This window comes from Thalia democratica, chromosome 9, assembly GCF_965202585.1.
Source record: "Thalia democratica chromosome 9, ktThaDemo2.hap1.1, whole genome shotgun sequence".
Classification (NCBI taxonomy): Eukaryota; Metazoa; Chordata; class Thaliacea; order Salpida; family Salpidae; genus Thalia; species Thalia democratica.
Window position 1 is genome coordinate 25818973 of NC_139173.1, and position 22375 is coordinate 25841347.

At 35.3% G+C, this 22375-nt stretch overlaps 13 protein-coding genes across 13 annotated transcripts; all 13 read right to left on the reverse strand.

The window, feature by feature from the left end:
- Positions 1–107: 107 nt before the first annotated feature.
- Positions 108–419, reverse strand: LOC145845044 (histone H4-like). Its single transcript, XM_082952463.1, has one exon. The coding sequence runs from the start codon at positions 417–419 to the stop codon at positions 108–110; it is 312 nt and encodes a 103-aa protein (XP_082808589.1).
- A 188-nt stretch (positions 420–607) lies between these two features.
- On the reverse strand, positions 608–1760 carry LOC145845045 (uncharacterized). The gene is made up of 2 exons (XM_082952464.1): positions 1296–1760; positions 608–946 (listed from the first exon to the last, which is right to left on the reverse strand). The coding sequence occupies exons 1-2, from the start codon at positions 1758–1760 to the stop codon at positions 608–610; spliced, it is 804 nt and encodes a 267-aa protein (XP_082808590.1).
- A 4535-nt stretch (positions 1761–6295) lies between these two features.
- Positions 6296–6655, reverse strand: LOC145845046 (histone H2B 1/2-like). The gene has a single exon (XM_082952465.1). It carries the CDS (start codon positions 6653–6655, stop codon positions 6296–6298), a length of 360 nt encoding a protein of 119 aa, XP_082808591.1.
- A 164-nt stretch (positions 6656–6819) lies between these two features.
- Positions 6820–7200, reverse strand: LOC145844223 (histone H2A). The gene has a single exon (XM_082951596.1). It carries the CDS (start codon positions 7198–7200, stop codon positions 6820–6822), a length of 381 nt encoding a protein of 126 aa, XP_082807722.1.
- A 182-nt stretch (positions 7201–7382) lies between these two features.
- LOC145845047 (histone H4-like) lies at positions 7383–7694 on the reverse strand. The gene has a single exon (XM_082952467.1). It carries the CDS (start codon positions 7692–7694, stop codon positions 7383–7385), a length of 312 nt encoding a protein of 103 aa, XP_082808593.1.
- Positions 7695–7882: 188 nt separating this feature from the next.
- On the reverse strand, positions 7883–9035 carry LOC145845048 (uncharacterized). The gene is made up of 2 exons (XM_082952468.1): positions 8571–9035; positions 7883–8221 (listed from the first exon to the last, which is right to left on the reverse strand). Exons 1-2 carry the CDS (start codon positions 9033–9035, stop codon positions 7883–7885), a joined length of 804 nt encoding a protein of 267 aa, XP_082808594.1.
- Positions 9036–13570: 4535 nt separating this feature from the next.
- Positions 13571–13930, reverse strand: LOC145845049 (histone H2B 1/2-like). The gene has a single exon (XM_082952469.1). It carries the CDS (start codon positions 13928–13930, stop codon positions 13571–13573), a length of 360 nt encoding a protein of 119 aa, XP_082808595.1.
- A 164-nt stretch (positions 13931–14094) lies between these two features.
- LOC145844222 (histone H2A) lies at positions 14095–14475 on the reverse strand. The gene has a single exon (XM_082951595.1). It carries the CDS (start codon positions 14473–14475, stop codon positions 14095–14097), a length of 381 nt encoding a protein of 126 aa, XP_082807721.1.
- Positions 14476–14657: 182 nt separating this feature from the next.
- LOC145845050 (histone H4-like) lies at positions 14658–14969 on the reverse strand. The gene has a single exon (XM_082952470.1). It carries the CDS (start codon positions 14967–14969, stop codon positions 14658–14660), a length of 312 nt encoding a protein of 103 aa, XP_082808596.1.
- Positions 14970–15157: 188 nt separating this feature from the next.
- On the reverse strand, positions 15158–16310 carry LOC145845051 (uncharacterized). Its single transcript, XM_082952471.1, has 2 exons — positions 15846–16310; positions 15158–15496 (listed from the first exon to the last, which is right to left on the reverse strand). Exons 1-2 carry the CDS (start codon positions 16308–16310, stop codon positions 15158–15160), a joined length of 804 nt encoding a protein of 267 aa, XP_082808597.1.
- Positions 16311–20845: 4535 nt separating this feature from the next.
- On the reverse strand, positions 20846–21205 carry LOC145845052 (histone H2B 1/2-like). The gene has a single exon (XM_082952472.1). It carries the CDS (start codon positions 21203–21205, stop codon positions 20846–20848), a length of 360 nt encoding a protein of 119 aa, XP_082808598.1.
- Positions 21206–21369: 164 nt separating this feature from the next.
- On the reverse strand, positions 21370–21839 carry LOC145845053 (histone H2A-like). Its single transcript, XM_082952473.1, has 2 exons — positions 21813–21839; positions 21370–21744 (listed from the first exon to the last, which is right to left on the reverse strand). Exons 1-2 carry the CDS (start codon positions 21837–21839, stop codon positions 21370–21372), a joined length of 402 nt encoding a protein of 133 aa, XP_082808599.1.
- Positions 21840–21933: 94 nt separating this feature from the next.
- Positions 21934–22245, reverse strand: LOC145845055 (histone H4-like). Its single transcript, XM_082952474.1, has one exon. The coding sequence runs from the start codon at positions 22243–22245 to the stop codon at positions 21934–21936; it is 312 nt and encodes a 103-aa protein (XP_082808600.1).
- Between the last annotated feature and the right edge of the window lie 130 nt (positions 22246–22375).

Below are 22375 nucleotides of genomic sequence, written 5' to 3' on the forward strand. Positions count from 1 at the left end.
AACTAATTTGCATATGTCATAGCTAATGCTTAATCTTGTCAAAAGTGTTGTAAAACTTTTATATTGAATTAGGTGGTCCTAAAAAGGACCGGGTTTGCTAAAAGCGATTAGCCACCGAAGCCGTACAAGGTTCTTCCTTGACGCTTGAGTGCGTACACGACGTCGAGTGCTGTGACGGTCTTGCGCTTGGCGTGCTCTGTGTATGTTACTGCATCGCGAATAACATTTTCCAAGAAAACTTTCATGACGCCTCTCGTTTCTTCGTAAATCAGTCCCGAGATTCGCTTAACTCCGCCTCGGCGAGCCAAACGGCGGATTGCCGGCTTCGTGATGCCTTGGATGTTATCGCGAAGCACTTTGCGATGGCGCTTAGCACCTCCCTTTCCCAAGCCTTTACCTCCTTTGCCGCGTCCAGACATGTTGTTGAATATACTTATTTCGTCAGTGCGTCGAGATTATATACAAGCTGTTACGGACGCGTACGGTTACTACTAACTAATTTGCATACTCAAAAAAGTCTCTTAACTTACATTTTTTCGTTCGGTTAAGTTTTTCTCACTGTCAAAGTTTTAAGGTGGCCCTGAAAAGGACCGGTTTTAGCTAACGCTCAAGCTCTTTCGCCACGCATTCTCCTGGCGAGCTGGATGTCTTTGGGCATGATTGTCACACGCTTGGCGTGGATCGCGCAAAGGTTAGTATCTTCGAACAAACCAACGAGGTACGCTTCGCTTGCTTCTTGCAAAGCCATAACGGCACTGCTTTGGAACCTCAAGTCAGTTTTGAAGTCTTGAGCTATTTCACGTACCAGACGCTGAAAAGGCAACTTGCGCAAAAGAAGCTCAGTTGACTTCTGGTAGCGTCTGATTTCTCTCAGAGCAACTGTGCCGGGCCTGTAGCGATGAGGCTTCTTCACACCTCCGGTAGCGGGTGCGCTCTTGCGAGCGGCCTTGGTGGCGAGCTGTTTCCTTGGAGCCTTGCCTCCGGTTGACTTACGAGCGGTTTGCTTGGTACGAGCCATTTTGATGATAAAACTGTTTGTTGCAAGACAGTTTATATACTGTTCGCATAGACACGGACGCGAGCGATTCCGCTGTGTAGTCTAATTTGCATATTTTCAACTTAGCATTGTTTTATGCATTTCGAGTTGCGTTATATTTTGTTTGAGTGGTCCTGAAAAGGACCTTGGGTAAAAGAACAACTTATTTTTTGCAGCTCTTCTTCTTGGATGCTTTTTTGGCTGCCGGCTTCTTCTTGGTTACTTTCTTCTTCTTGCTTGCAGCTTTTTTAGATGCTGCCTTCTTAGGAGCGCACTTTTTAGCAGGTCGCTTTTTGGCTGCTGGTTTTTTTGCAGCCTTCTTGGGAGCACACTTCTTTTTTGGTTTTTTAGCTGCGGCCTTCTTTGCTGCTGGCTTTTTAGCTACTTTCTTTGTCCTCTTCTTGGGCCCAGCAGCTGGCATTGGAGCAAGCTTGAACGAGCCAGAAGCGCCTTTTCCAGTTGTCTGGAGAAAAGCACCTTTGGTCACGCCGCTGGTAAGTGCTCTCTTCAAGTGAGAATTGGAAGCTGTGAGGTCAAGCTTGTAGGTGTCCGCAATAAACTTTTGTATCTTCTGGCGGGATGTACCTTTTCGTTCCTTCATTGCTCCAAGGGCAGAGCTAATCATTTCCCTGTAAGTAGGGTGCTCTGCCTTCTTGGCGCTTGGTCTCTTGGAGGACCTGGCTGCGGCTGGCGCTGGTACTGCTGCTACTGCTGTGGTAGACATGATGAATGAATAATAAAGCGACCAAAACGATACTTGCAAGAGTTACTGACTGTGACGAATTGACTGTCGAGCAGTTATGCTTTGCAAGGTACCTTTTACTTCTTAGCATTTTTGCATTAGCATGTTTGTTTAACACATATATGCTTATAAAAACTTAGTTGTCTTATTACGAATGTTGAAAAAGTTCCAGTAAGAAAGAAACCATATCTAACTTGTTCTAAAAGTAATTTTTTTTAAAGCATTAGTTTGAAAAGTCCAGAAATAACAGCCTGTATCTTACAGCACACCTCTAAATACATTAAGAAAAACATAAATGAAACAAAACATGTTAACACACTCCCGACTGAGTTTTCCTTTGCCGCTCACCTAAAGTAATAAAGTTTTAACAAAGCACAAGGTTTTTTTTTACCTCAAACTTAAACAAAGTTTCATTATATCGATTTCATGGAGTTTTGTTAATCGTAAGTTCTATCAAGTATGTTCAAGTTAATTACAGTTTAAACTAATGTGTAAAAAGTAATTTCAAAAGAATAAAAGAGTTCATTTTGTTTAGCTTTACTAGTTATGATTACTCATAATCAATATACTCATAAGCAATGTACTCAAAACTTTTATTAAACAGACAACTAGATAACTTTGTTCTTGCACATACTAGTAACTTACCTTACAACAATGTTTTCCAAACAACCTTTCAAAAACGTACTGTACAGTAACTATGATGATACTTGTTTGAAAGTTGTAAACTACGTTTAAACACAAATTTTATTTTCCAGTGTATATGAAAAACTAGTTTAACAGGTAAGTAGTTTAACATTCAATTGGTGTTTCAAACAACTGATTCAAGCTGTTATACAGTTTAAAAAATAACTGATGCGATTTTGCTCGTTAAACTTAAACCTTGATCAAACTAAGAACTTTAACTTTGCAGATTTCAACCGAATAAAGTGTGCTGATAAAAGTGAACAAATGGATTTGGTTGTAAATTTTTCAAACAAAATAAAGTTAATTAAATTCAAAGAAGTAAATAAGTCGAAAAAGCTTATGAACACTAGCACTAAATTTGAACTTAAACAAAAGCTGATATCTTTTGGATGAAAAATTTTACGTAAAAAAAGAGGTTGGTTTATTTTTTAAGCAGCATTATATACAAAATAAAATCGAGTAAGAAAATCGAAATGAAAAAGTTTTGAAGTAAAATTGACAAACTTAGTGTTTGAATAAAGCTTTGTTTACAATCAGCACTCATAACCTTTCAATCTATCTTTGAAACTTTTTAACTGGAAAATAATGCAACTAGGTTTTTTTTTCAAACTTTGTTTTGTCACTTCTCATAAAGTTTTAAAGTCAGTCGAAACAACATAGATACTGACACATATTTTGAAACAACAACAGTACTGTTTTTTAAAGTTTACGATTGAAGTGTTTACCAAGTTAAACATGTGTTTTAACTGCTTTACTGCTAATAGTAATTTCCTAGTTTACTCAACCTAGATTAATCATAATGTTCTGTACCATTGATTTCATTGACTAAATGTTTTGCTTTTCGAAATTCGTAACTAGTTATCTCTAACTTACTGTTAATGTAGTTAAAAACACAGCTTAGGATAAGTTACATTTTATTCTCGGATGTCGTTAAGAACATAGCTGTTGTAGCAATAACATATAAACTTGAAGCAAAGTAACTGTTATCTTATTCAATTATAGACCATATAAAACAAAGTATTTGCTTGATTCAAAGTTTTACATTGTAGTTTGCCTATTATGGAACTTGTACTGTCACATAATAGGCTGTAAAAAAATGAAGGCTAAAAAAGTTTTTGTCTTGCTTTGTCCAATTTTTCTTCTTCTTTACATTTATAAAAACTACACAGCTTAAAGCAACAAGTTACAGTAATTTTGCTTTCTTATGTATAGCGTACTTAAGGGTAACAAACAAGTGGTAACAAGTTTTTTACTTCTTTTCTTTGTACCATGTTTCAGCTAATCAATTGGTTTATTTCATATGCTTGACAAGATTAGAAAGCTTAAATCAAGTAAGTAGATGTAAGCTTTGTAAAATAAAAGATTTATTTATACAAGTTCATCATTTTATTAAGGTATTTTGTTTTGTAAATTGCGTACTTGTTAATAGCGTTCTCTTTCTTTTGAACAAACGATGTTGTTTACATTTATGTGTTACACCAGTTTTGAATTGCTAAGCATGTTTCAGTTGTAGTTTAATTGTAATTGAACAGTATTTTTTAAGGACACTAAACATTGTTTGTTATTAACAGTTTAAAACGTTTTCAGTTAATAAGTCAAAGTTTTATTTCTGTTTAAGCGTACTATTTTCATTGAAAAATAAAAATAGTTTTTACAGTGACGTAGGCACAGTTTTTTTTAATAAACTAAAAAACAAATGAAATATTGAATTAAAAAATGTCCACAAAGTAAGCATGAATAAGAATAAGTTTTATTTGGAAAAGAAAGTTAAAAGGAAAAAGGCCACGAAAAAGACACTCAAGTTAGTTAAAGCTTTTCACTAAGCATTCGACAATAGTAAGCAATAAAGTAAGGATTAGAGCAGTTATCTAGCTAGAGTTCCTTTCTTAACAGTTGCATAAAAAAAGTACAGTAGAGAAATTGTAGCGAGCTAGGTATTTAATAAATAATGGGTTTATAGTTTGGAGGGAAATTGTTTTTTGATTCTTTTTCACCACAAAGTTGATTAAGTGTGTGTATTTGTGTTGTTGAGTTTAGTAGTCATTAGTAGCTTGTGTATTTAATTGGTGATCCACCTAATCTTTAGATTCAAAAAGTACATAGCTTAAAACAAACAAGTATCGTCGTTTTGAGTTGTCTCATACATAGTTTAAAAAAGAGTTACAAAAAATGGTAACAAGCTGTTCCATTTTTACCTTGGAATCATGTCGTTATTTGTCATAGCCACAGAAAAAATGAGTTCAACAAAACAAGTATGAGCTTTGTAAGCAGAAAGATTATTTCAATTGTATGTTTGTTTTAAACAATCACTGTTGTTTACATTACTGTTCAACTTTTAAACAGTTTTTTATTGTTTCATTTGCATTCTGATAAGTAAAACTAATACTTATTTGACAATCAGACCTTAAATAAATATCATTGAGCATTTTTAGTATCAAAGCAAAGTAAATGTTTCTTCTCATTTAATATAATGTCTTATTTAAGCATAATTTTTTATTTAGTGACAGATTGATTTTTTTATTAAACTAACAACAAATATCTATTGAGTGTTTGAAAAACAAGTTTACAAAGTAAAATGAACTAGAATAAGTTTTGTTTAAACAATAAGTTAAACAAGAAAATTCCCATTAAAAAACATTTTTACCTAACATTTAAATACTAGTGAAGCAGAAAAACTTATTCTACATTATCAAAAGTAGTTTAAAATGTCAAGTAGAACTACAAAAACTAAAGTAAGTGTAACTAACTAGTAGAAACAAAAACAGAGAAATTCAGCTTTAGAAAGTTTATTTAGAAGTTATTGAAACACACTAACTGTTACTTTTTACCAACACGCACAATGTAGATATAAATTTGTACATTTTTTTGTCGCTTAGTTTAAGCTTGTTTGACACTGTTTACTCGACATTAGTAGCTGCTTAAATCAACTGGTGGTCCTGATTACTTTAGATATGTAGAAACATAACTTTCAACAAACTACTAGAGTTGTTAAAGGTCAGTAAGTTGTCTCATATCTAGTTAAAACAAGTACCTTTTACTTTGAAAACTAGAATAATAAATTACTTAAAAAAGTACAAGCAGTTACTTTTTTGTGTTTTACCAAGTTTCAACCAATGAGCTGGTTTGTTTTGTGTGTTTATGTTTTGAATTGAAAATGTTTCTTGAATATGCTAAACAGAAGTTAGCTTTGAAAGAAGGAATATGTTATTTTACTTGAAAAACACATCTGTAATTTTTTGTCTTGAACAACCATTTTTGTATTCATTTATGTATTCGTAACTTTTTAAAACGTGTTACATGGCTTCAATTGCAGTTAAGTTGATAAGAAGAACTCGTTTAAAAAGTTAAAGCTCGGTTGTGTTACTAATAATCAACAACAACTTAAAATAAAGTTACAACTAAGTTTTTGCATGTTATAAGTGATATACATTTTTGTTTAAAAAGATGATACTTTTTTGTAAGCACTTATTTATTGAATGTTTCAACAGAACTTCAGCAAATGAATAAAAACAAGTGTTTTGTACAAAAAGTATTCAGATGAAAAATCTTACGGACAACAAAATCAAGTTAGTTAAACATCTTTTACAAACCATTTGATTACAAGCACTACTACTGTTTTTAGACTAATGCAATGCTTTTTCTACAATATAACGAGTTACAAGTTTATAAAGTATTTGAAACAAAAAAAAAGTGTGTTCATTCAAGTATATGAGTTTTTAATTTACACAAATAAGAATTTATTTGTACTAAGCTTATATTCTTGTACTTTAAGTAAACATGAACAGCTGGTTCTATTCAAATGGTGGTCCTGAAAAGGACCGGTTGTTTAGCGTTTATTTTGAGCTGGTGTATTTGGTAACAGCTTTAGTTCCTTCTGAAACTGCGTGCTTTGACAACTCGCCGGGGAGCAAGAGCCTGACAGCAGTTTGAATTTCGCGGCTGCTAACAGTTGACCTCTTGTTGTAATGAGCCAAACGTGAAGCCTCTGCTGCAATGCGCTCGAAGATGTCGTTGACAAATGAGTTCATGATTCCCATTGCCTTGCTGGAAATTCCGGTGTCGGGGTGCACTTGCTTCAAAACTTTGTACACATAGATGCCAAAGCTTTCTTTGTTCCTCCTCCTTCGCTTCTTCTTGCCGTCGACCGGAGCGGTCTTGGCTACTGACTTCTTCGCGCCTTTGGTTGCTGTCATGATGATGTGTGGACTTCTGTCTCGGCGCCAGTTTATATGCTGAAAAATTATGCAAATTAGCATAGTTCCGTACGCGAACGATAGCTGGTTTCTCTCACTTCACAATTCTCTCGTTTGTTGTAAATATTTTGGTGGTCCTGAAAAGGACCTGGTTTTTTTTTAACTTAGGCTGACTTTTTTGAAGCGGTCTTCTTAGGCAATAGTACTGCCTGGATGTTTGGAAGAACACCACCTTGAGCAATTGTGACGCCTCCGAGAAGTTTGTTCAACTCTTCGTCGTTGCGAATAGCTAGTTGCAAATGGCGAGGAATGATCCTGCTTTTCTTGTTGTCACGAGCAGCGTTACCGGCAAGCTCGAGCACTTCTGCGCTCAAGTACTCGAGAACGGCAGCCAGATAAACTGGAGCACCAGCTCCGACTCTTTGGCTGTAGTTGCCGGTGCGCAACAGGCGGTGCACGCGACCGACTGGAAACTGCAGTCCTGCACGGGAAGACCTGCTCTTCGGCTTAGATTTGAGTTTTGATCCTTTACCACGTCCTGACATTTTGTTGTTCGAATGATTGTGATGATAGCTTGCACAGCTCACTATAAAACTCATACCTAACCGCGTCGAACGAAAAACTAATTTGCATATGTCATAGCTAATGCTTAATCTTGTCAAAAGTGTTGTAAAACTTTTATATTGAATTAGGTGGTCCTAAAAAGGACCGGGTTTGCTAAAAGCGATTAGCCACCGAAGCCGTACAAGGTTCTTCCTTGACGCTTGAGTGCGTACACGACGTCGAGTGCTGTGACGGTCTTGCGCTTGGCGTGCTCTGTGTATGTTACTGCATCGCGAATAACATTTTCCAAGAAAACTTTCATGACGCCTCTCGTTTCTTCGTAAATCAGTCCCGAGATTCGCTTAACTCCGCCTCGGCGAGCCAAACGGCGGATTGCCGGCTTCGTGATGCCTTGGATGTTATCGCGAAGCACTTTGCGATGGCGCTTAGCACCTCCCTTTCCCAAGCCTTTACCTCCTTTGCCGCGTCCAGACATGTTGTTGAATATACTTATTTCGTCAGTGCGTCGAGATTATATACAAGCTGTTACGGACGCGTACGGTTACTACTAACTAATTTGCATACTCAAAAAAGTCTCTTAACTTACATTTTTTCGTTCGGTTAAGTTTTTCTCACTGTCAAAGTTTTAAGGTGGCCCTGAAAAGGACCGGTTTTAGCTAACGCTCAAGCTCTTTCGCCACGCATTCTCCTGGCGAGCTGGATGTCTTTGGGCATGATTGTCACACGCTTGGCGTGGATCGCGCAAAGGTTAGTATCTTCGAACAAACCAACGAGGTACGCTTCGCTTGCTTCTTGCAAAGCCATAACGGCACTGCTTTGGAACCTCAAGTCAGTTTTGAAGTCTTGAGCTATTTCACGTACCAGACGCTGAAAAGGCAACTTGCGCAAAAGAAGCTCAGTTGACTTCTGGTAGCGTCTGATTTCTCTCAGAGCAACTGTGCCGGGCCTGTAGCGATGAGGCTTCTTCACACCTCCGGTAGCGGGTGCGCTCTTGCGAGCGGCCTTGGTGGCGAGCTGTTTCCTTGGAGCCTTGCCTCCGGTTGACTTACGAGCGGTTTGCTTGGTACGAGCCATTTTGATGATAAAACTGTTTGTTGCAAGACAGTTTATATACTGTTCGCATAGACACGGACGCGAGCGATTCCGCTGTGTAGTCTAATTTGCATATTTTCAACTTAGCATTGTTTTATGCATTTCGAGTTGCGTTATATTTTGTTTGAGTGGTCCTGAAAAGGACCTTGGGTAAAAGAACAACTTATTTTTTGCAGCTCTTCTTCTTGGATGCTTTTTTGGCTGCCGGCTTCTTCTTGGTTACTTTCTTCTTCTTGCTTGCAGCTTTTTTAGATGCTGCCTTCTTAGGAGCGCACTTTTTAGCAGGTCGCTTTTTGGCTGCTGGTTTTTTTGCAGCCTTCTTGGGAGCACACTTCTTTTTTGGTTTTTTAGCTGCGGCCTTCTTTGCTGCTGGCTTTTTAGCTACTTTCTTTGTCCTCTTCTTGGGCCCAGCAGCTGGCATTGGAGCAAGCTTGAACGAGCCAGAAGCGCCTTTTCCAGTTGTCTGGAGAAAAGCACCTTTGGTCACGCCGCTGGTAAGTGCTCTCTTCAAGTGAGAATTGGAAGCTGTGAGGTCAAGCTTGTAGGTGTCCGCAATAAACTTTTGTATCTTCTGGCGGGATGTACCTTTTCGTTCCTTCATTGCTCCAAGGGCAGAGCTAATCATTTCCCTGTAAGTAGGGTGCTCTGCCTTCTTGGCGCTTGGTCTCTTGGAGGACCTGGCTGCGGCTGGCGCTGGTACTGCTGCTACTGCTGTGGTAGACATGATGAATGAATAATAAAGCGACCAAAACGATACTTGCAAGAGTTACTGACTGTGACGAATTGACTGTCGAGCAGTTATGCTTTGCAAGGTACCTTTTACTTCTTAGCATTTTTGCATTAGCATGTTTGTTTAACACATATATGCTTATAAAAACTTAGTTGTCTTATTACGAATGTTGAAAAAGTTCCAGTAAGAAAGAAACCATATCTAACTTGTTCTAAAAGTAATTTTTTTTAAAGCATTAGTTTGAAAAGTCCAGAAATAACAGCCTGTATCTTACAGCACACCTCTAAATACATTAAGAAAAACATAAATGAAACAAAACATGTTAACACACTCCCGACTGAGTTTTCCTTTGCCGCTCACCTAAAGTAATAAAGTTTTAACAAAGCACAAGGTTTTTTTTTACCTCAAACTTAAACAAAGTTTCATTATATCGATTTCATGGAGTTTTGTTAATCGTAAGTTCTATCAAGTATGTTCAAGTTAATTACAGTTTAAACTAATGTGTAAAAAGTAATTTCAAAAGAATAAAAGAGTTCATTTTGTTTAGCTTTACTAGTTATGATTACTCATAATCAATATACTCATAAGCAATGTACTCAAAACTTTTATTAAACAGACAACTAGATAACTTTGTTCTTGCACATACTAGTAACTTACCTTACAACAATGTTTTCCAAACAACCTTTCAAAAACGTACTGTACAGTAACTATGATGATACTTGTTTGAAAGTTGTAAACTACGTTTAAACACAAATTTTATTTTCCAGTGTATATGAAAAACTAGTTTAACAGGTAAGTAGTTTAACATTCAATTGGTGTTTCAAACAACTGATTCAAGCTGTTATACAGTTTAAAAAATAACTGATGCGATTTTGCTCGTTAAACTTAAACCTTGATCAAACTAAGAACTTTAACTTTGCAGATTTCAACCGAATAAAGTGTGCTGATAAAAGTGAACAAATGGATTTGGTTGTAAATTTTTCAAACAAAATAAAGTTAATTAAATTCAAAGAAGTAAATAAGTCGAAAAAGCTTATGAACACTAGCACTAAATTTGAACTTAAACAAAAGCTGATATCTTTTGGATGAAAAATTTTACGTAAAAAAAGAGGTTGGTTTATTTTTTAAGCAGCATTATATACAAAATAAAATCGAGTAAGAAAATCGAAATGAAAAAGTTTTGAAGTAAAATTGACAAACTTAGTGTTTGAATAAAGCTTTGTTTACAATCAGCACTCATAACCTTTCAATCTATCTTTGAAACTTTTTAACTGGAAAATAATGCAACTAGGTTTTTTTTTCAAACTTTGTTTTGTCACTTCTCATAAAGTTTTAAAGTCAGTCGAAACAACATAGATACTGACACATATTTTGAAACAACAACAGTACTGTTTTTTAAAGTTTACGATTGAAGTGTTTACCAAGTTAAACATGTGTTTTAACTGCTTTACTGCTAATAGTAATTTCCTAGTTTACTCAACCTAGATTAATCATAATGTTCTGTACCATTGATTTCATTGACTAAATGTTTTGCTTTTCGAAATTCGTAACTAGTTATCTCTAACTTACTGTTAATGTAGTTAAAAACACAGCTTAGGATAAGTTACATTTTATTCTCGGATGTCGTTAAGAACATAGCTGTTGTAGCAATAACATATAAACTTGAAGCAAAGTAACTGTTATCTTATTCAATTATAGACCATATAAAACAAAGTATTTGCTTGATTCAAAGTTTTACATTGTAGTTTGCCTATTATGGAACTTGTACTGTCACATAATAGGCTGTAAAAAAATGAAGGCTAAAAAAGTTTTTGTCTTGCTTTGTCCAATTTTTCTTCTTCTTTACATTTATAAAAACTACACAGCTTAAAGCAACAAGTTACAGTAATTTTGCTTTCTTATGTATAGCGTACTTAAGGGTAACAAACAAGTGGTAACAAGTTTTTTACTTCTTTTCTTTGTACCATGTTTCAGCTAATCAATTGGTTTATTTCATATGCTTGACAAGATTAGAAAGCTTAAATCAAGTAAGTAGATGTAAGCTTTGTAAAATAAAAGATTTATTTATACAAGTTCATCATTTTATTAAGGTATTTTGTTTTGTAAATTGCGTACTTGTTAATAGCGTTCTCTTTCTTTTGAACAAACGATGTTGTTTACATTTATGTGTTACACCAGTTTTGAATTGTTAAGCATGTTTCAGTTGTAGTTTAATTGTAATTGAACAGTATTTTTTAAGGACACTAAACATTGTTTGTTATTAACAGTTTAAAACGTTTTCAGTTAATAAGTCAAAGTTTTATTTCTGTTTAAGCGTACTATTTTCATTGAAAAATAAAAATAGTTTTTACAGTGACGTAGGCACAGTTTTTTTTAATAAACTAAAAAACAAATGAAATATTGAATTAAAAAATGTCCACAAAGTAAGCATGAATAAGAATAAGTTTTATTTGGAAAAGAAAGTTAAAAGGAAAAAGGCCACGAAAAAGACACTCAAGTTAGTTAAAGCTTTTCACTAAGCATTCGACAATAGTAAGCAATAAAGTAAGGATTAGAGCAGTTATCTAGCTAGAGTTCCTTTCTTAACAGTTGCATAAAAAAAGTACAGTAGAGAAATTGTAGCGAGCTAGGTATTTAATAAATAATGGGTTTATAGTTTGGAGGGAAATTGTTTTTTGATTCTTTTTCACCACAAAGTTGATTAAGTGTGTGTATTTGTGTTGTTGAGTTTAGTAGTCATTAGTAGCTTGTGTATTTAATTGGTGATCCACCTAATCTTTAGATTCAAAAAGTACATAGCTTAAAACAAACAAGTATCGTCGTTTTGAGTTGTCTCATACATAGTTTAAAAAAGAGTTACAAAAAATGGTAACAAGCTGTTCCATTTTTACCTTGGAATCATGTCGTTATTTGTCATAGCCACAGAAAAAATGAGTTCAACAAAACAAGTATGAGCTTTGTAAGCAGAAAGATTATTTCAATTGTATGTTTGTTTTAAACAATCACTGTTGTTTACATTACTGTTCAACTTTTAAACAGTTTTTTATTGTTTCATTTGCATTCTGATAAGTAAAACTAATACTTATTTGACAATCAGACCTTAAATAAATATCATTGAGCATTTTTAGTATCAAAGCAAAGTAAATGTTTCTTCTCATTTAATATAATGTCTTATTTAAGCATAATTTTTTATTTAGTGACAGATTGATTTTTTTATTAAACTAACAACAAATATCTATTGAGTGTTTGAAAAACAAGTTTACAAAGTAAAATGAACTAGAATAAGTTTTGTTTAAACAATAAGTTAAACAAGAAAATTCCCATTAAAAAACATTTTTACCTAACATTTAAATACTAGTGAAGCAGAAAAACTTATTCTACATTATCAAAAGTAGTTTAAAATGTCAAGTAGAACTACAAAAACTAAAGTAAGTGTAACTAACTAGTAGAAACAAAAACAGAGAAATTCAGCTTTAGAAAGTTTATTTAGAAGTTATTGAAACACACTAACTGTTACTTTTTACCAACACGCACAATGTAGATATAAATTTGTACATTTTTTTGTCGCTTAGTTTAAGCTTGTTTGACACTGTTTACTCGACATTAGTAGCTGCTTAAATCAACTGGTGGTCCTGATTACTTTAGATATGTAGAAACATAACTTTCAACAAACTACTAGAGTTGTTAAAGGTCAGTAAGTTGTCTCATATCTAGTTAAAACAAGTACCTTTTACTTTGAAAACTAGAATAATAAATTACTTAAAAAAGTACAAGCAGTTACTTTTTTGTGTTTTACCAAGTTTCAACCAATGAGCTGGTTTGTTTTGTGTGTTTATGTTTTGAATTGAAAATGTTTCTTGAATATGCTAAACAGAAGTTAGCTTTGAAAGAAGGAATATGTTATTTTACTTGAAAAACACATCTGTAATTTTTTGTCTTGAACAACCATTTTTGTATTCATTTATGTATTCGTAACTTTTTAAAACGTGTTACATGGCTTCAATTGCAGTTAAGTTGATAAGAAGAACTCGTTTAAAAAGTTAAAGCTCGGTTGTGTTACTAATAATCAACAACAACTTAAAATAAAGTTACAACTAAGTTTTTGCATGTTATAAGTGATATACATTTTTGTTTAAAAAGATGATACTTTTTTGTAAGCACTTATTTATTGAATGTTTCAACAGAACTTCAGCAAATGAATAAAAACAAGTGTTTTGTACAAAAAGTATTCAGATGAAAAATCTTACGGACAACAAAATCAAGTTAGTTAAACATCTTTTACAAACCATTTGATTACAAGCACTACTACTGTTTTTAGACTAATGCAATGCTTTTTCTACAATATAACGAGTTACAAGTTTATAAAGTATTTGAAACAAAAAAAAAGTGTGTTCATTCAAGTATATGAGTTTTTAATTTACACAAATAAGAATTTATTTGTACTAAGCTTATATTCTTGTACTTTAAGTAAACATGAACAGCTGGTTCTATTCAAATGGTGGTCCTGAAAAGGACCGGTTGTTTAGCGTTTATTTTGAGCTGGTGTATTTGGTAACAGCTTTAGTTCCTTCTGAAACTGCGTGCTTTGACAACTCGCCGGGGAGCAAGAGCCTGACAGCAGTTTGAATTTCGCGGCTGCTAACAGTTGACCTCTTGTTGTAATGAGCCAAACGTGAAGCCTCTGCTGCAATGCGCTCGAAGATGTCGTTGACAAATGAGTTCATGATTCCCATTGCCTTGCTGGAAATTCCGGTGTCGGGGTGCACTTGCTTCAAAACTTTGTACACATAGATGCCAAAGCTTTCTTTGTTCCTCCTCCTTCGCTTCTTCTTGCCGTCGACCGGAGCGGTCTTGGCTACTGACTTCTTCGCGCCTTTGGTTGCTGTCATGATGATGTGTGGACTTCTGTCTCGGCGCCAGTTTATATGCTGAAAAATTATGCAAATTAGCATAGTTCCGTACGCGAACGATAGCTGGTTTCTCTCACTTCACAATTCTCTCGTTTGTTGTAAATATTTTGGTGGTCCTGAAAAGGACCTGGTTTTTTTTTAACTTAGGCTGACTTTTTTGAAGCGGTCTTCTTAGGCAATAGTACTGCCTGGATGTTTGGAAGAACACCACCTTGAGCAATTGTGACGCCTCCGAGAAGTTTGTTCAACTCTTCGTCGTTGCGAATAGCTAGTTGCAAATGGCGAGGAATGATCCTGCTTTTCTTGTTGTCACGAGCAGCGTTACCGGCAAGCTCGAGCACTTCTGCGCTCAAGTACTCGAGAACGGCAGCCAGATAAACTGGAGCACCAGCTCCGACTCTTTGGCTGTAGTTGCCGGTGCGCAACAGGCGGTGCACGCGACCGACTGGAAACTGCAGTCCTGCACGGGAAGACCTGCTCTTCGGCTTAGATTTGAGTTTTGATCCTTTACCACGTCCTGACATTTTGTTGTTCGAATGATTGTGATGATAGCTTGCACAGCTCACTATAAAACTCATACCTAACCGCGTCGAACGAAAAACTAATTTGCATATGTCATAGCTAATGCTTAATCTTGTCAAAAGTGTTGTAAAACTTTTATATTGAATTAGGTGGTCCTAAAAAGGACCGGGTTTGCTAAAAGCGATTAGCCACCGAAGCCGTACAAGGTTCTTCCTTGACGCTTGAGTGCGTACACGACGTCGAGTGCTGTGACGGTCTTGCGCTTGGCGTGCTCTGTGTATGTTACTGCATCGCGAATAACATTTTCCAAGAAAACTTTCATGACGCCTCTCGTTTCTTCGTAAATCAGTCCCGAGATTCGCTTAACTCCGCCTCGGCGAGCCAAACGGCGGATTGCCGGCTTCGTGATGCCTTGGATGTTATCGCGAAGCACTTTGCGATGGCGCTTAGCACCTCCCTTTCCCAAGCCTTTACCTCCTTTGCCGCGTCCAGACATGTTGTTGAATATACTTATTTCGTCAGTGCGTCGAGATTATATACAAGCTGTTACGGACGCGTACGGTTACTACTAACTAATTTGCATACTCAAAAAAGTCTCTTAACTTACATTTTTTCGTTCGGTTAAGTTTTTCTCACTGTCAAAGTTTTAAGGTGGCCCTGAAAAGGACCGGTTTTAGCTAACGCTCAAGCTCTTTCGCCACGCATTCTCCTGGCGAGCTGGATGTCTTTGGGCATGATTGTCACACGCTTGGCGTGGATCGCGCAAAGGTTAGTATCTTCGAACAAACCAACGAGGTACGCTTCGCTTGCTTCTTGCAAAGCCATAACGGCACTGCTTTGGAACCTCAAGTCAGTTTTGAAGTCTTGAGCTATTTCACGTACCAGACGCTGAAAAGGCAACTTGCGCAAAAGAAGCTCAGTTGACTTCTGGTAGCGTCTGATTTCTCTCAGAGCAACTGTGCCGGGCCTGTAGCGATGAGGCTTCTTCACACCTCCGGTAGCGGGTGCGCTCTTGCGAGCGGCCTTGGTGGCGAGCTGTTTCCTTGGAGCCTTGCCTCCGGTTGACTTACGAGCGGTTTGCTTGGTACGAGCCATTTTGATGATAAAACTGTTTGTTGCAAGACAGTTTATATACTGTTCGCATAGACACGGACGCGAGCGATTCCGCTGTGTAGTCTAATTTGCATATTTTCAACTTAGCATTGTTTTATGCATTTCGAGTTGCGTTATATTTTGTTTGAGTGGTCCTGAAAAGGACCTTGGGTAAAAGAACAACTTATTTTTTGCAGCTCTTCTTCTTGGATGCTTTTTTGGCTGCCGGCTTCTTCTTGGTTACTTTCTTCTTCTTGCTTGCAGCTTTTTTAGATGCTGCCTTCTTAGGAGCGCACTTTTTAGCAGGTCGCTTTTTGGCTGCTGGTTTTTTTGCAGCCTTCTTGGGAGCACACTTCTTTTTTGGTTTTTTAGCTGCGGCCTTCTTTGCTGCTGGCTTTTTAGCTACTTTCTTTGTCCTCTTCTTGGGCCCAGCAGCTGGCATTGGAGCAAGCTTGAACGAGCCAGAAGCGCCTTTTCCAGTTGTCTGGAGAAAAGCACCTTTGGTCACGCCGCTGGTAAGTGCTCTCTTCAAGTGAGAATTGGAAGCTGTGAGGTCAAGCTTGTAGGTGTCCGCAATAAACTTTTGTATCTTCTGGCGGGATGTACCTTTTCGTTCCTTCATTGCTCCAAGGGCAGAGCTAATCATTTCCCTGTAAGTAGGGTGCTCTGCCTTCTTGGCGCTTGGTCTCTTGGAGGACCTGGCTGCGGCTGGCGCTGGTACTGCTGCTACTGCTGTGGTAGACATGATGAATGAATAATAAAGCGACCAAAACGATACTTGCAAGAGTTACTGACTGTGACGAATTGACTGTCGAGCAGTTATGCTTTGCAAGGTACCTTTTACTTCTTAGCATTTTTGCATTAGCATGTTTGTTTAACACATATATGCTTATAAAAACTTAGTTGTCTTATTACGAATGTTGAAAAAGTTCCAGTAAGAAAGAAACCATATCTAACTTGTTCTAAAAGTAATTTTTTTTAAAGCATTAGTTTGAAAAGTCCAGAAATAACAGCCTGTATCTTACAGCACACCTCTAAATACATTAAGAAAAACATAAATGAAACAAAACATGTTAACACACTCCCGACTGAGTTTTCCTTTGCCGCTCACCTAAAGTAATAAAGTTTTAACAAAGCACAAGGTTTTTTTTTACCTCAAACTTAAACAAAGTTTCATTATATCGATTTCATGGAGTTTTGTTAATCGTAAGTTCTATCAAGTATGTTCAAGTTAATTACAGTTTAAACTAATGTGTAAAAAGTAATTTCAAAAGAATAAAAGAGTTCATTTTGTTTAGCTTTACTAGTTATGATTACTCATAATCAATATACTCATAAGCAATGTACTCAAAACTTTTATTAAACAGACAACTAGATAACTTTGTTCTTGCACATACTAGTAACTTACCTTACAACAATGTTTTCCAAACAACCTTTCAAAAACGTACTGTACAGTAACTATGATGATACTTGTTTGAAAGTTGTAAACTACGTTTAAACACAAATTTTATTTTCCAGTGTATATGAAAAACTAGTTTAACAGGTAAGTAGTTTAACATTCAATTGGTGTTTCAAACAACTGATTCAAGCTGTTATACAGTTTAAAAAATAACTGATGCGATTTTGCTCGTTAAACTTAAACCTTGATCAAACTAAGAACTTTAACTTTGCAGATTTCAACCGAATAAAGTGTGCTGATAAAAGTGAACAAATGGATTTGGTTGTAAATTTTTCAAACAAAATAAAGTTAATTAAATTCAAAGAAGTAAATAAGTCGAAAAAGCTTATGAACACTAGCACTAAATTTGAACTTAAACAAAAGCTGATATCTTTTGGATGAAAAATTTTACGTAAAAAAAGAGGTTGGTTTATTTTTTAAGCAGCATTATATACAAAATAAAATCGAGTAAGAAAATCGAAATGAAAAAGTTTTGAAGTAAAATTGACAAACTTAGTGTTTGAATAAAGCTTTGTTTACAATCAGCACTCATAACCTTTCAATCTATCTTTGAAACTTTTTAACTGGAAAATAATGCAACTAGGTTTTTTTTTCAAACTTTGTTTTGTCACTTCTCATAAAGTTTTAAAGTCAGTCGAAACAACATAGATACTGACACATATTTTGAAACAACAACAGTACTGTTTTTTAAAGTTTACGATTGAAGTGTTTACCAAGTTAAACATGTGTTTTAACTGCTTTACTGCTAATAGTAATTTCCTAGTTTACTCAACCTAGATTAATCATAATGTTCTGTACCATTGATTTCATTGACTAAATGTTTTGCTTTTCGAAATTCGTAACTAGTTATCTCTAACTTACTGTTAATGTAGTTAAAAACACAGCTTAGGATAAGTTACATTTTATTCTCGGATGTCGTTAAGAACATAGCTGTTGTAGCAATAACATATAAACTTGAAGCAAAGTAACTGTTATCTTATTCAATTATAGACCATATAAAACAAAGTATTTGCTTGATTCAAAGTTTTACATTGTAGTTTGCCTATTATGGAACTTGTACTGTCACATAATAGGCTGTAAAAAAATGAAGGCTAAAAAAGTTTTTGTCTTGCTTTGTCCAATTTTTCTTCTTCTTTACATTTATAAAAACTACACAGCTTAAAGCAACAAGTTACAGTAATTTTGCTTTCTTATGTATAGCGTACTTAAGGGTAACAAACAAGTGGTAACAAGTTTTTTACTTCTTTTCTTTGTACCATGTTTCAGCTAATCAATTGGTTTATTTCATATGCTTGACAAGATTAGAAAGCTTAAATCAAGTAAGTAGATGTAAGCTTTGTAAAATAAAAGATTTATTTATACAAGTTCATCATTTTATTAAGGTATTTTGTTTTGTAAATTGCGTACTTGTTAATAGCGTTCTCTTTCTTTTGAACAAACGATGTTGTTTACATTTATGTGTTACACCAGTTTTGAATTGCTAAGCATGTTTCAGTTGTAGTTTAATTGTAATTGAACAGTATTTTTTAAGGACACTAAACATTGTTTGTTATTAACAGTTTAAAACGTTTTCAGTTAATAAGTCAAAGTTTTATTTCTGTTTAAGCGTACTATTTTCATTGAAAAATAAAAATAGTTTTTACAGTGACGTAGGCACAGTTTTTTTTAATAAACTAAAAAACAAATGAAATATTGAATTAAAAAATGTCCACAAAGTAAGCATGAATAAGAATAAGTTTTATTTGGAAAAGAAAGTTAAAAGGAAAAAGGCCACGAAAAAGACACTCAAGTTAGTTAAAGCTTTTCACTAAGCATTCGACAATAGTAAGCAATAAAGTAAGGATTAGAGCAGTTATCTAGCTAGAGTTCCTTTCTTAACAGTTGCATAAAAAAAGTACAGTAGAGAAATTGTAGCGAGCTAGGTATTTAATAAATAATGGGTTTATAGTTTGGAGGGAAATTGTTTTTTGATTCTTTTTCACCACAAAGTTGATTAAGTGTGTGTATTTGTGTTGTTGAGTTTAGTAGTCATTAGTAGCTTGTGTATTTAATTGGTGATCCACCTAATCTTTAGATTCAAAAAGTACATAGCTTAAAACAAACAAGTATCGTCGTTTTGAGTTGTCTCATACATAGTTTAAAAAAGAGTTACAAAAAATGGTAACAAGCTGTTCCATTTTTACCTTGGAATCATGTCGTTATTTGTCATAGCCACAGAAAAAATGAGTTCAACAAAACAAGTATGAGCTTTGTAAGCAGAAAGATTATTTCAATTGTATGTTTGTTTTAAACAATCACTGTTGTTTACATTACTGTTCAACTTTTAAACAGTTTTTTATTGTTTCATTTGCATTCTGATAAGTAAAACTAATACTTATTTGACAATCAGACCTTAAATAAATATCATTGAGCATTTTTAGTATCAAAGCAAAGTAAATGTTTCTTCTCATTTAATATAATGTCTTATTTAAGCATAATTTTTTATTTAGTGACAGATTGATTTTTTTATTAAACTAACAACAAATATCTATTGAGTGTTTGAAAAACAAGTTTACAAAGTAAAATGAACTAGAATAAGTTTTGTTTAAACAATAAGTTAAACAAGAAAATTCCCATTAAAAAACATTTTTACCTAACATTTAAATACTAGTGAAGCAGAAAAACTTATTCTACATTATCAAAAGTAGTTTAAAATGTCAAGTAGAACTACAAAAACTAAAGTAAGTGTAACTAACTAGTAGAAACAAAAACAGAGAAATTCAGCTTTAGAAAGTTTATTTAGAAGTTATTGAAACACACTAACTGTTACTTTTTACCAACACGCACAATGTAGATATAAATTTGTACATTTTTTTGTCGCTTAGTTTAAGCTTGTTTGACACTGTTTACTCGACATTAGTAGCTGCTTAAATCAACTGGTGGTCCTGATTACTTTAGATATGTAGAAACATAACTTTCAACAAACTACTAGAGTTGTTAAAGGTCAGTAAGTTGTCTCATATCTAGTTAAAACAAGTACCTTTTACTTTGAAAACTAGAATAATAAATTACTTAAAAAAGTACAAGCAGTTACTTTTTTGTGTTTTACCAAGTTTCAACCAATGAGCTGGTTTGTTTTGTGTGTTTATGTTTTGAATTGAAAATGTTTCTTGAATATGCTAAACAGAAGTTAGCTTTGAAAGAAGGAATATGTTATTTTACTTGAAAAACACATCTGTAATTTTTTGTCTTGAACAACCATTTTTGTATTCATTTATGTATTCGTAACTTTTTAAAACGTGTTACATGGCTTCAATTGCAGTTAAGTTGATAAGAAGAACTCGTTTAAAAAGTTAAAGCTCGGTTGTGTTACTAATAATCAACAACAACTTAAAATAAAGTTACAACTAAGTTTTTGCATGTTATAAGTGATATACATTTTTGTTTAAAAAGATGATACTTTTTTGTAAGCACTTATTTATTGAATGTTTCAACAGAACTTCAGCAAATGAATAAAAACAAGTGTTTTGTACAAAAAGTATTCAGATGAAAAATCTTACGGACAACAAAATCAAGTTAGTTAAACATCTTTTACAAACCATTTGATTACAAGCACTACTACTGTTTTTAGACTAATGCAATGCTTTTTCTACAATATAACGAGTTACAAGTTTATAAAGTATTTGAAACAAAAAAAAAGTGTGTTCATTCAAGTATATGAGTTTTTAATTTACACAAATAAGAATTTATTTGTACTAAGCTTATATTCTTGTACTTTAAGTAAACATGAACAGCTGGTTCTATTCAAATGGTGGTCCTGAAAAGGACCGGTTGTTTAGCGTTTATTTTGAGCTGGTGTATTTGGTAACAGCTTTAGTTCCTTCTGAAACTGCGTGCTTTGACAACTCGCCGGGGAGCAAGAGCCTGACAGCAGTTTGAATTTCGCGGCTGCTAACAGTTGACCTCTTGTTGTAATGAGCCAAACGTGAAGCCTCTGCTGCAATGCGCTCGAAGATGTCGTTGACAAATGAGTTCATGATTCCCATTGCCTTGCTGGAAATTCCGGTGTCGGGGTGCACTTGCTTCAAAACTTTGTACACATAGATGCCAAAGCTTTCTTTGTTCCTCCTCCTTCGCTTCTTCTTGCCGTCGACCGGAGCGGTCTTGGCTACTGACTTCTTCGCGCCTTTGGTTGCTGTCATGATGATGTGTGGACTTCTGTCTCGGCGCCAGTTTATATGCTGAAAAATTATGCAAATTAGCATAGTTCCGTACGCGAACGATAGCTGGTTTCTCTCACTTCACAATTCTCTCGTTTGTTGTAAATATTTTGGTGGTCCTGAAAAGGACCTGGTTTTTTTTTAACTTAGGCTGACTTTTTTGAAGCGGTCTTCTTAGGCAATAGTACTGCCTGGATGTTTGGAAGAACACCACCTTGAGCAATTGTGACGCCTCCGAGAAGTTTGTTCAACTCTTCGTCGTTGCGAATAGCTAGTTGCAAATGGCGAGGAATGATCCTGCTTTTCTTGTTGTCACGAGCAGCGTTACCGGCAAGCTCGAGCACTTCTGCGCTCAAGTACTCGAGAACGGCAGCCAGATAAACTGGAGCACCAGCTCCGACTCTTTGGCTGTAGTTGCCGGTGCGCAACAGGCGGTGCACGCGACCGACTGGAAACTGCAGTCCTGCACGGGAAGACCTGCTCTTTTGGCTTAGATTTGAGTTTTGATCCTTTACCACGTCCTGACATTTTGTTGTTCGAATGATTGTGATGATAGCTTGCACAGCTCACTATAAAACTCATACCTAACCGCGTCGAACGAAAAACTAATTTGCATATGTCATAGCTAATGCTTAATCTTGTCAAAAGTGTTGTAAAACTTTTATATTGAATTAGGTGGTCCTAAAAAGGACCGGGTTTGCTAAAAGCGATTAGCCACCGAAGCCGTACAAGGTTCTTCCTTGACGCTTGAGTGCGTACACGACGTCGAGTGCTGTGACGGTCTTGCGCTTGGCGTGCTCTGTGTATGTTACTGCATCGCGAATAACATTTTCCAAGAAAACTTTCATGACGCCTCTCGTTTCTTCGTAAATCAGTCCCGAGATTCGCTTAACTCCGCCTCGGCGAGCCAAACGGCGGATTGCCGGCTTCGTGATGCCTTGGATGTTATCGCGAAGCACTTTGCGATGGCGCTTAGCACCTCCCTTTCCCAAGCCTTTACCTCCTTTGCCGCGTCCAGACATGTTGTTGAATATACTTATTTCGTCAGTGCGTCGAGATTATATACAAGCTGTTACGGACGCGTACGGTTACTACTAACTAATTTGCATACTCAAAAAAGTCTCTTAACTTACATTTTTTCGTTCGGTTAAG

What these genes read in the sequence shown, in the direction of transcription:
- LOC145844222 (XM_082951595.1), bottom strand. Translation starts at nt 14,475, where the DNA reads ATGTCAGGACGTGGTAAAGGATCAAAACTCAAATCTAAGCCGAAGAGC.
- LOC145845055 (XM_082952474.1), bottom strand. Translation starts at nt 22,245, where the DNA reads ATGTCTGGACGCGGCAAAGGAGGTAAAGGCTTGGGAAAGGGAGGTGCT.
- LOC145845051 (XM_082952471.1), bottom strand. Translation starts at nt 16,310, where the DNA reads ATGTCTACCACAGCAGTAGCAGCAGTACCAGCGCCAGCCGCAGCCAGG. An exon ending in AAAAGTGCGCTCCTAAGAAG is followed by an intron (nt 15,497 to 15,845) that starts GCAGCATCTAAA and finishes CTCGCCACCAAG; the next exon opens with GCCGCTCGCAAGAGCGCACC.
- LOC145845053 (XM_082952473.1), bottom strand. Translation starts at nt 21,839, where the DNA reads ATGCAAATTAGTTTTTCGTTCGACGCG. An exon ending in TTAGTTTTTCGTTCGACGCG is followed by an intron (nt 21,745 to 21,812) that starts GTTAGGTATGAG and finishes ACAAAATGTCAG; the next exon opens with GACGTGGTAAAGGATCAAAA.
- LOC145845044 (XM_082952463.1), bottom strand. Translation starts at nt 419, where the DNA reads ATGTCTGGACGCGGCAAAGGAGGTAAAGGCTTGGGAAAGGGAGGTGCT.
- LOC145845050 (XM_082952470.1), bottom strand. Translation starts at nt 14,969, where the DNA reads ATGTCTGGACGCGGCAAAGGAGGTAAAGGCTTGGGAAAGGGAGGTGCT.
- LOC145845049 (XM_082952469.1), bottom strand. Translation starts at nt 13,930, where the DNA reads ATGACAGCAACCAAAGGCGCGAAGAAGTCAGTAGCCAAGACCGCTCCG.
- LOC145845052 (XM_082952472.1), bottom strand. Translation starts at nt 21,205, where the DNA reads ATGACAGCAACCAAAGGCGCGAAGAAGTCAGTAGCCAAGACCGCTCCG.
- LOC145844223 (XM_082951596.1), bottom strand. Translation starts at nt 7,200, where the DNA reads ATGTCAGGACGTGGTAAAGGATCAAAACTCAAATCTAAGCCGAAGAGC.
- LOC145845047 (XM_082952467.1), bottom strand. Translation starts at nt 7,694, where the DNA reads ATGTCTGGACGCGGCAAAGGAGGTAAAGGCTTGGGAAAGGGAGGTGCT.
- LOC145845048 (XM_082952468.1), bottom strand. Translation starts at nt 9,035, where the DNA reads ATGTCTACCACAGCAGTAGCAGCAGTACCAGCGCCAGCCGCAGCCAGG. An exon ending in AAAAGTGCGCTCCTAAGAAG is followed by an intron (nt 8,222 to 8,570) that starts GCAGCATCTAAA and finishes CTCGCCACCAAG; the next exon opens with GCCGCTCGCAAGAGCGCACC.
- LOC145845045 (XM_082952464.1), bottom strand. Translation starts at nt 1,760, where the DNA reads ATGTCTACCACAGCAGTAGCAGCAGTACCAGCGCCAGCCGCAGCCAGG. An exon ending in AAAAGTGCGCTCCTAAGAAG is followed by an intron (nt 947 to 1,295) that starts GCAGCATCTAAA and finishes CTCGCCACCAAG; the next exon opens with GCCGCTCGCAAGAGCGCACC.
- LOC145845046 (XM_082952465.1), bottom strand. Translation starts at nt 6,655, where the DNA reads ATGACAGCAACCAAAGGCGCGAAGAAGTCAGTAGCCAAGACCGCTCCG.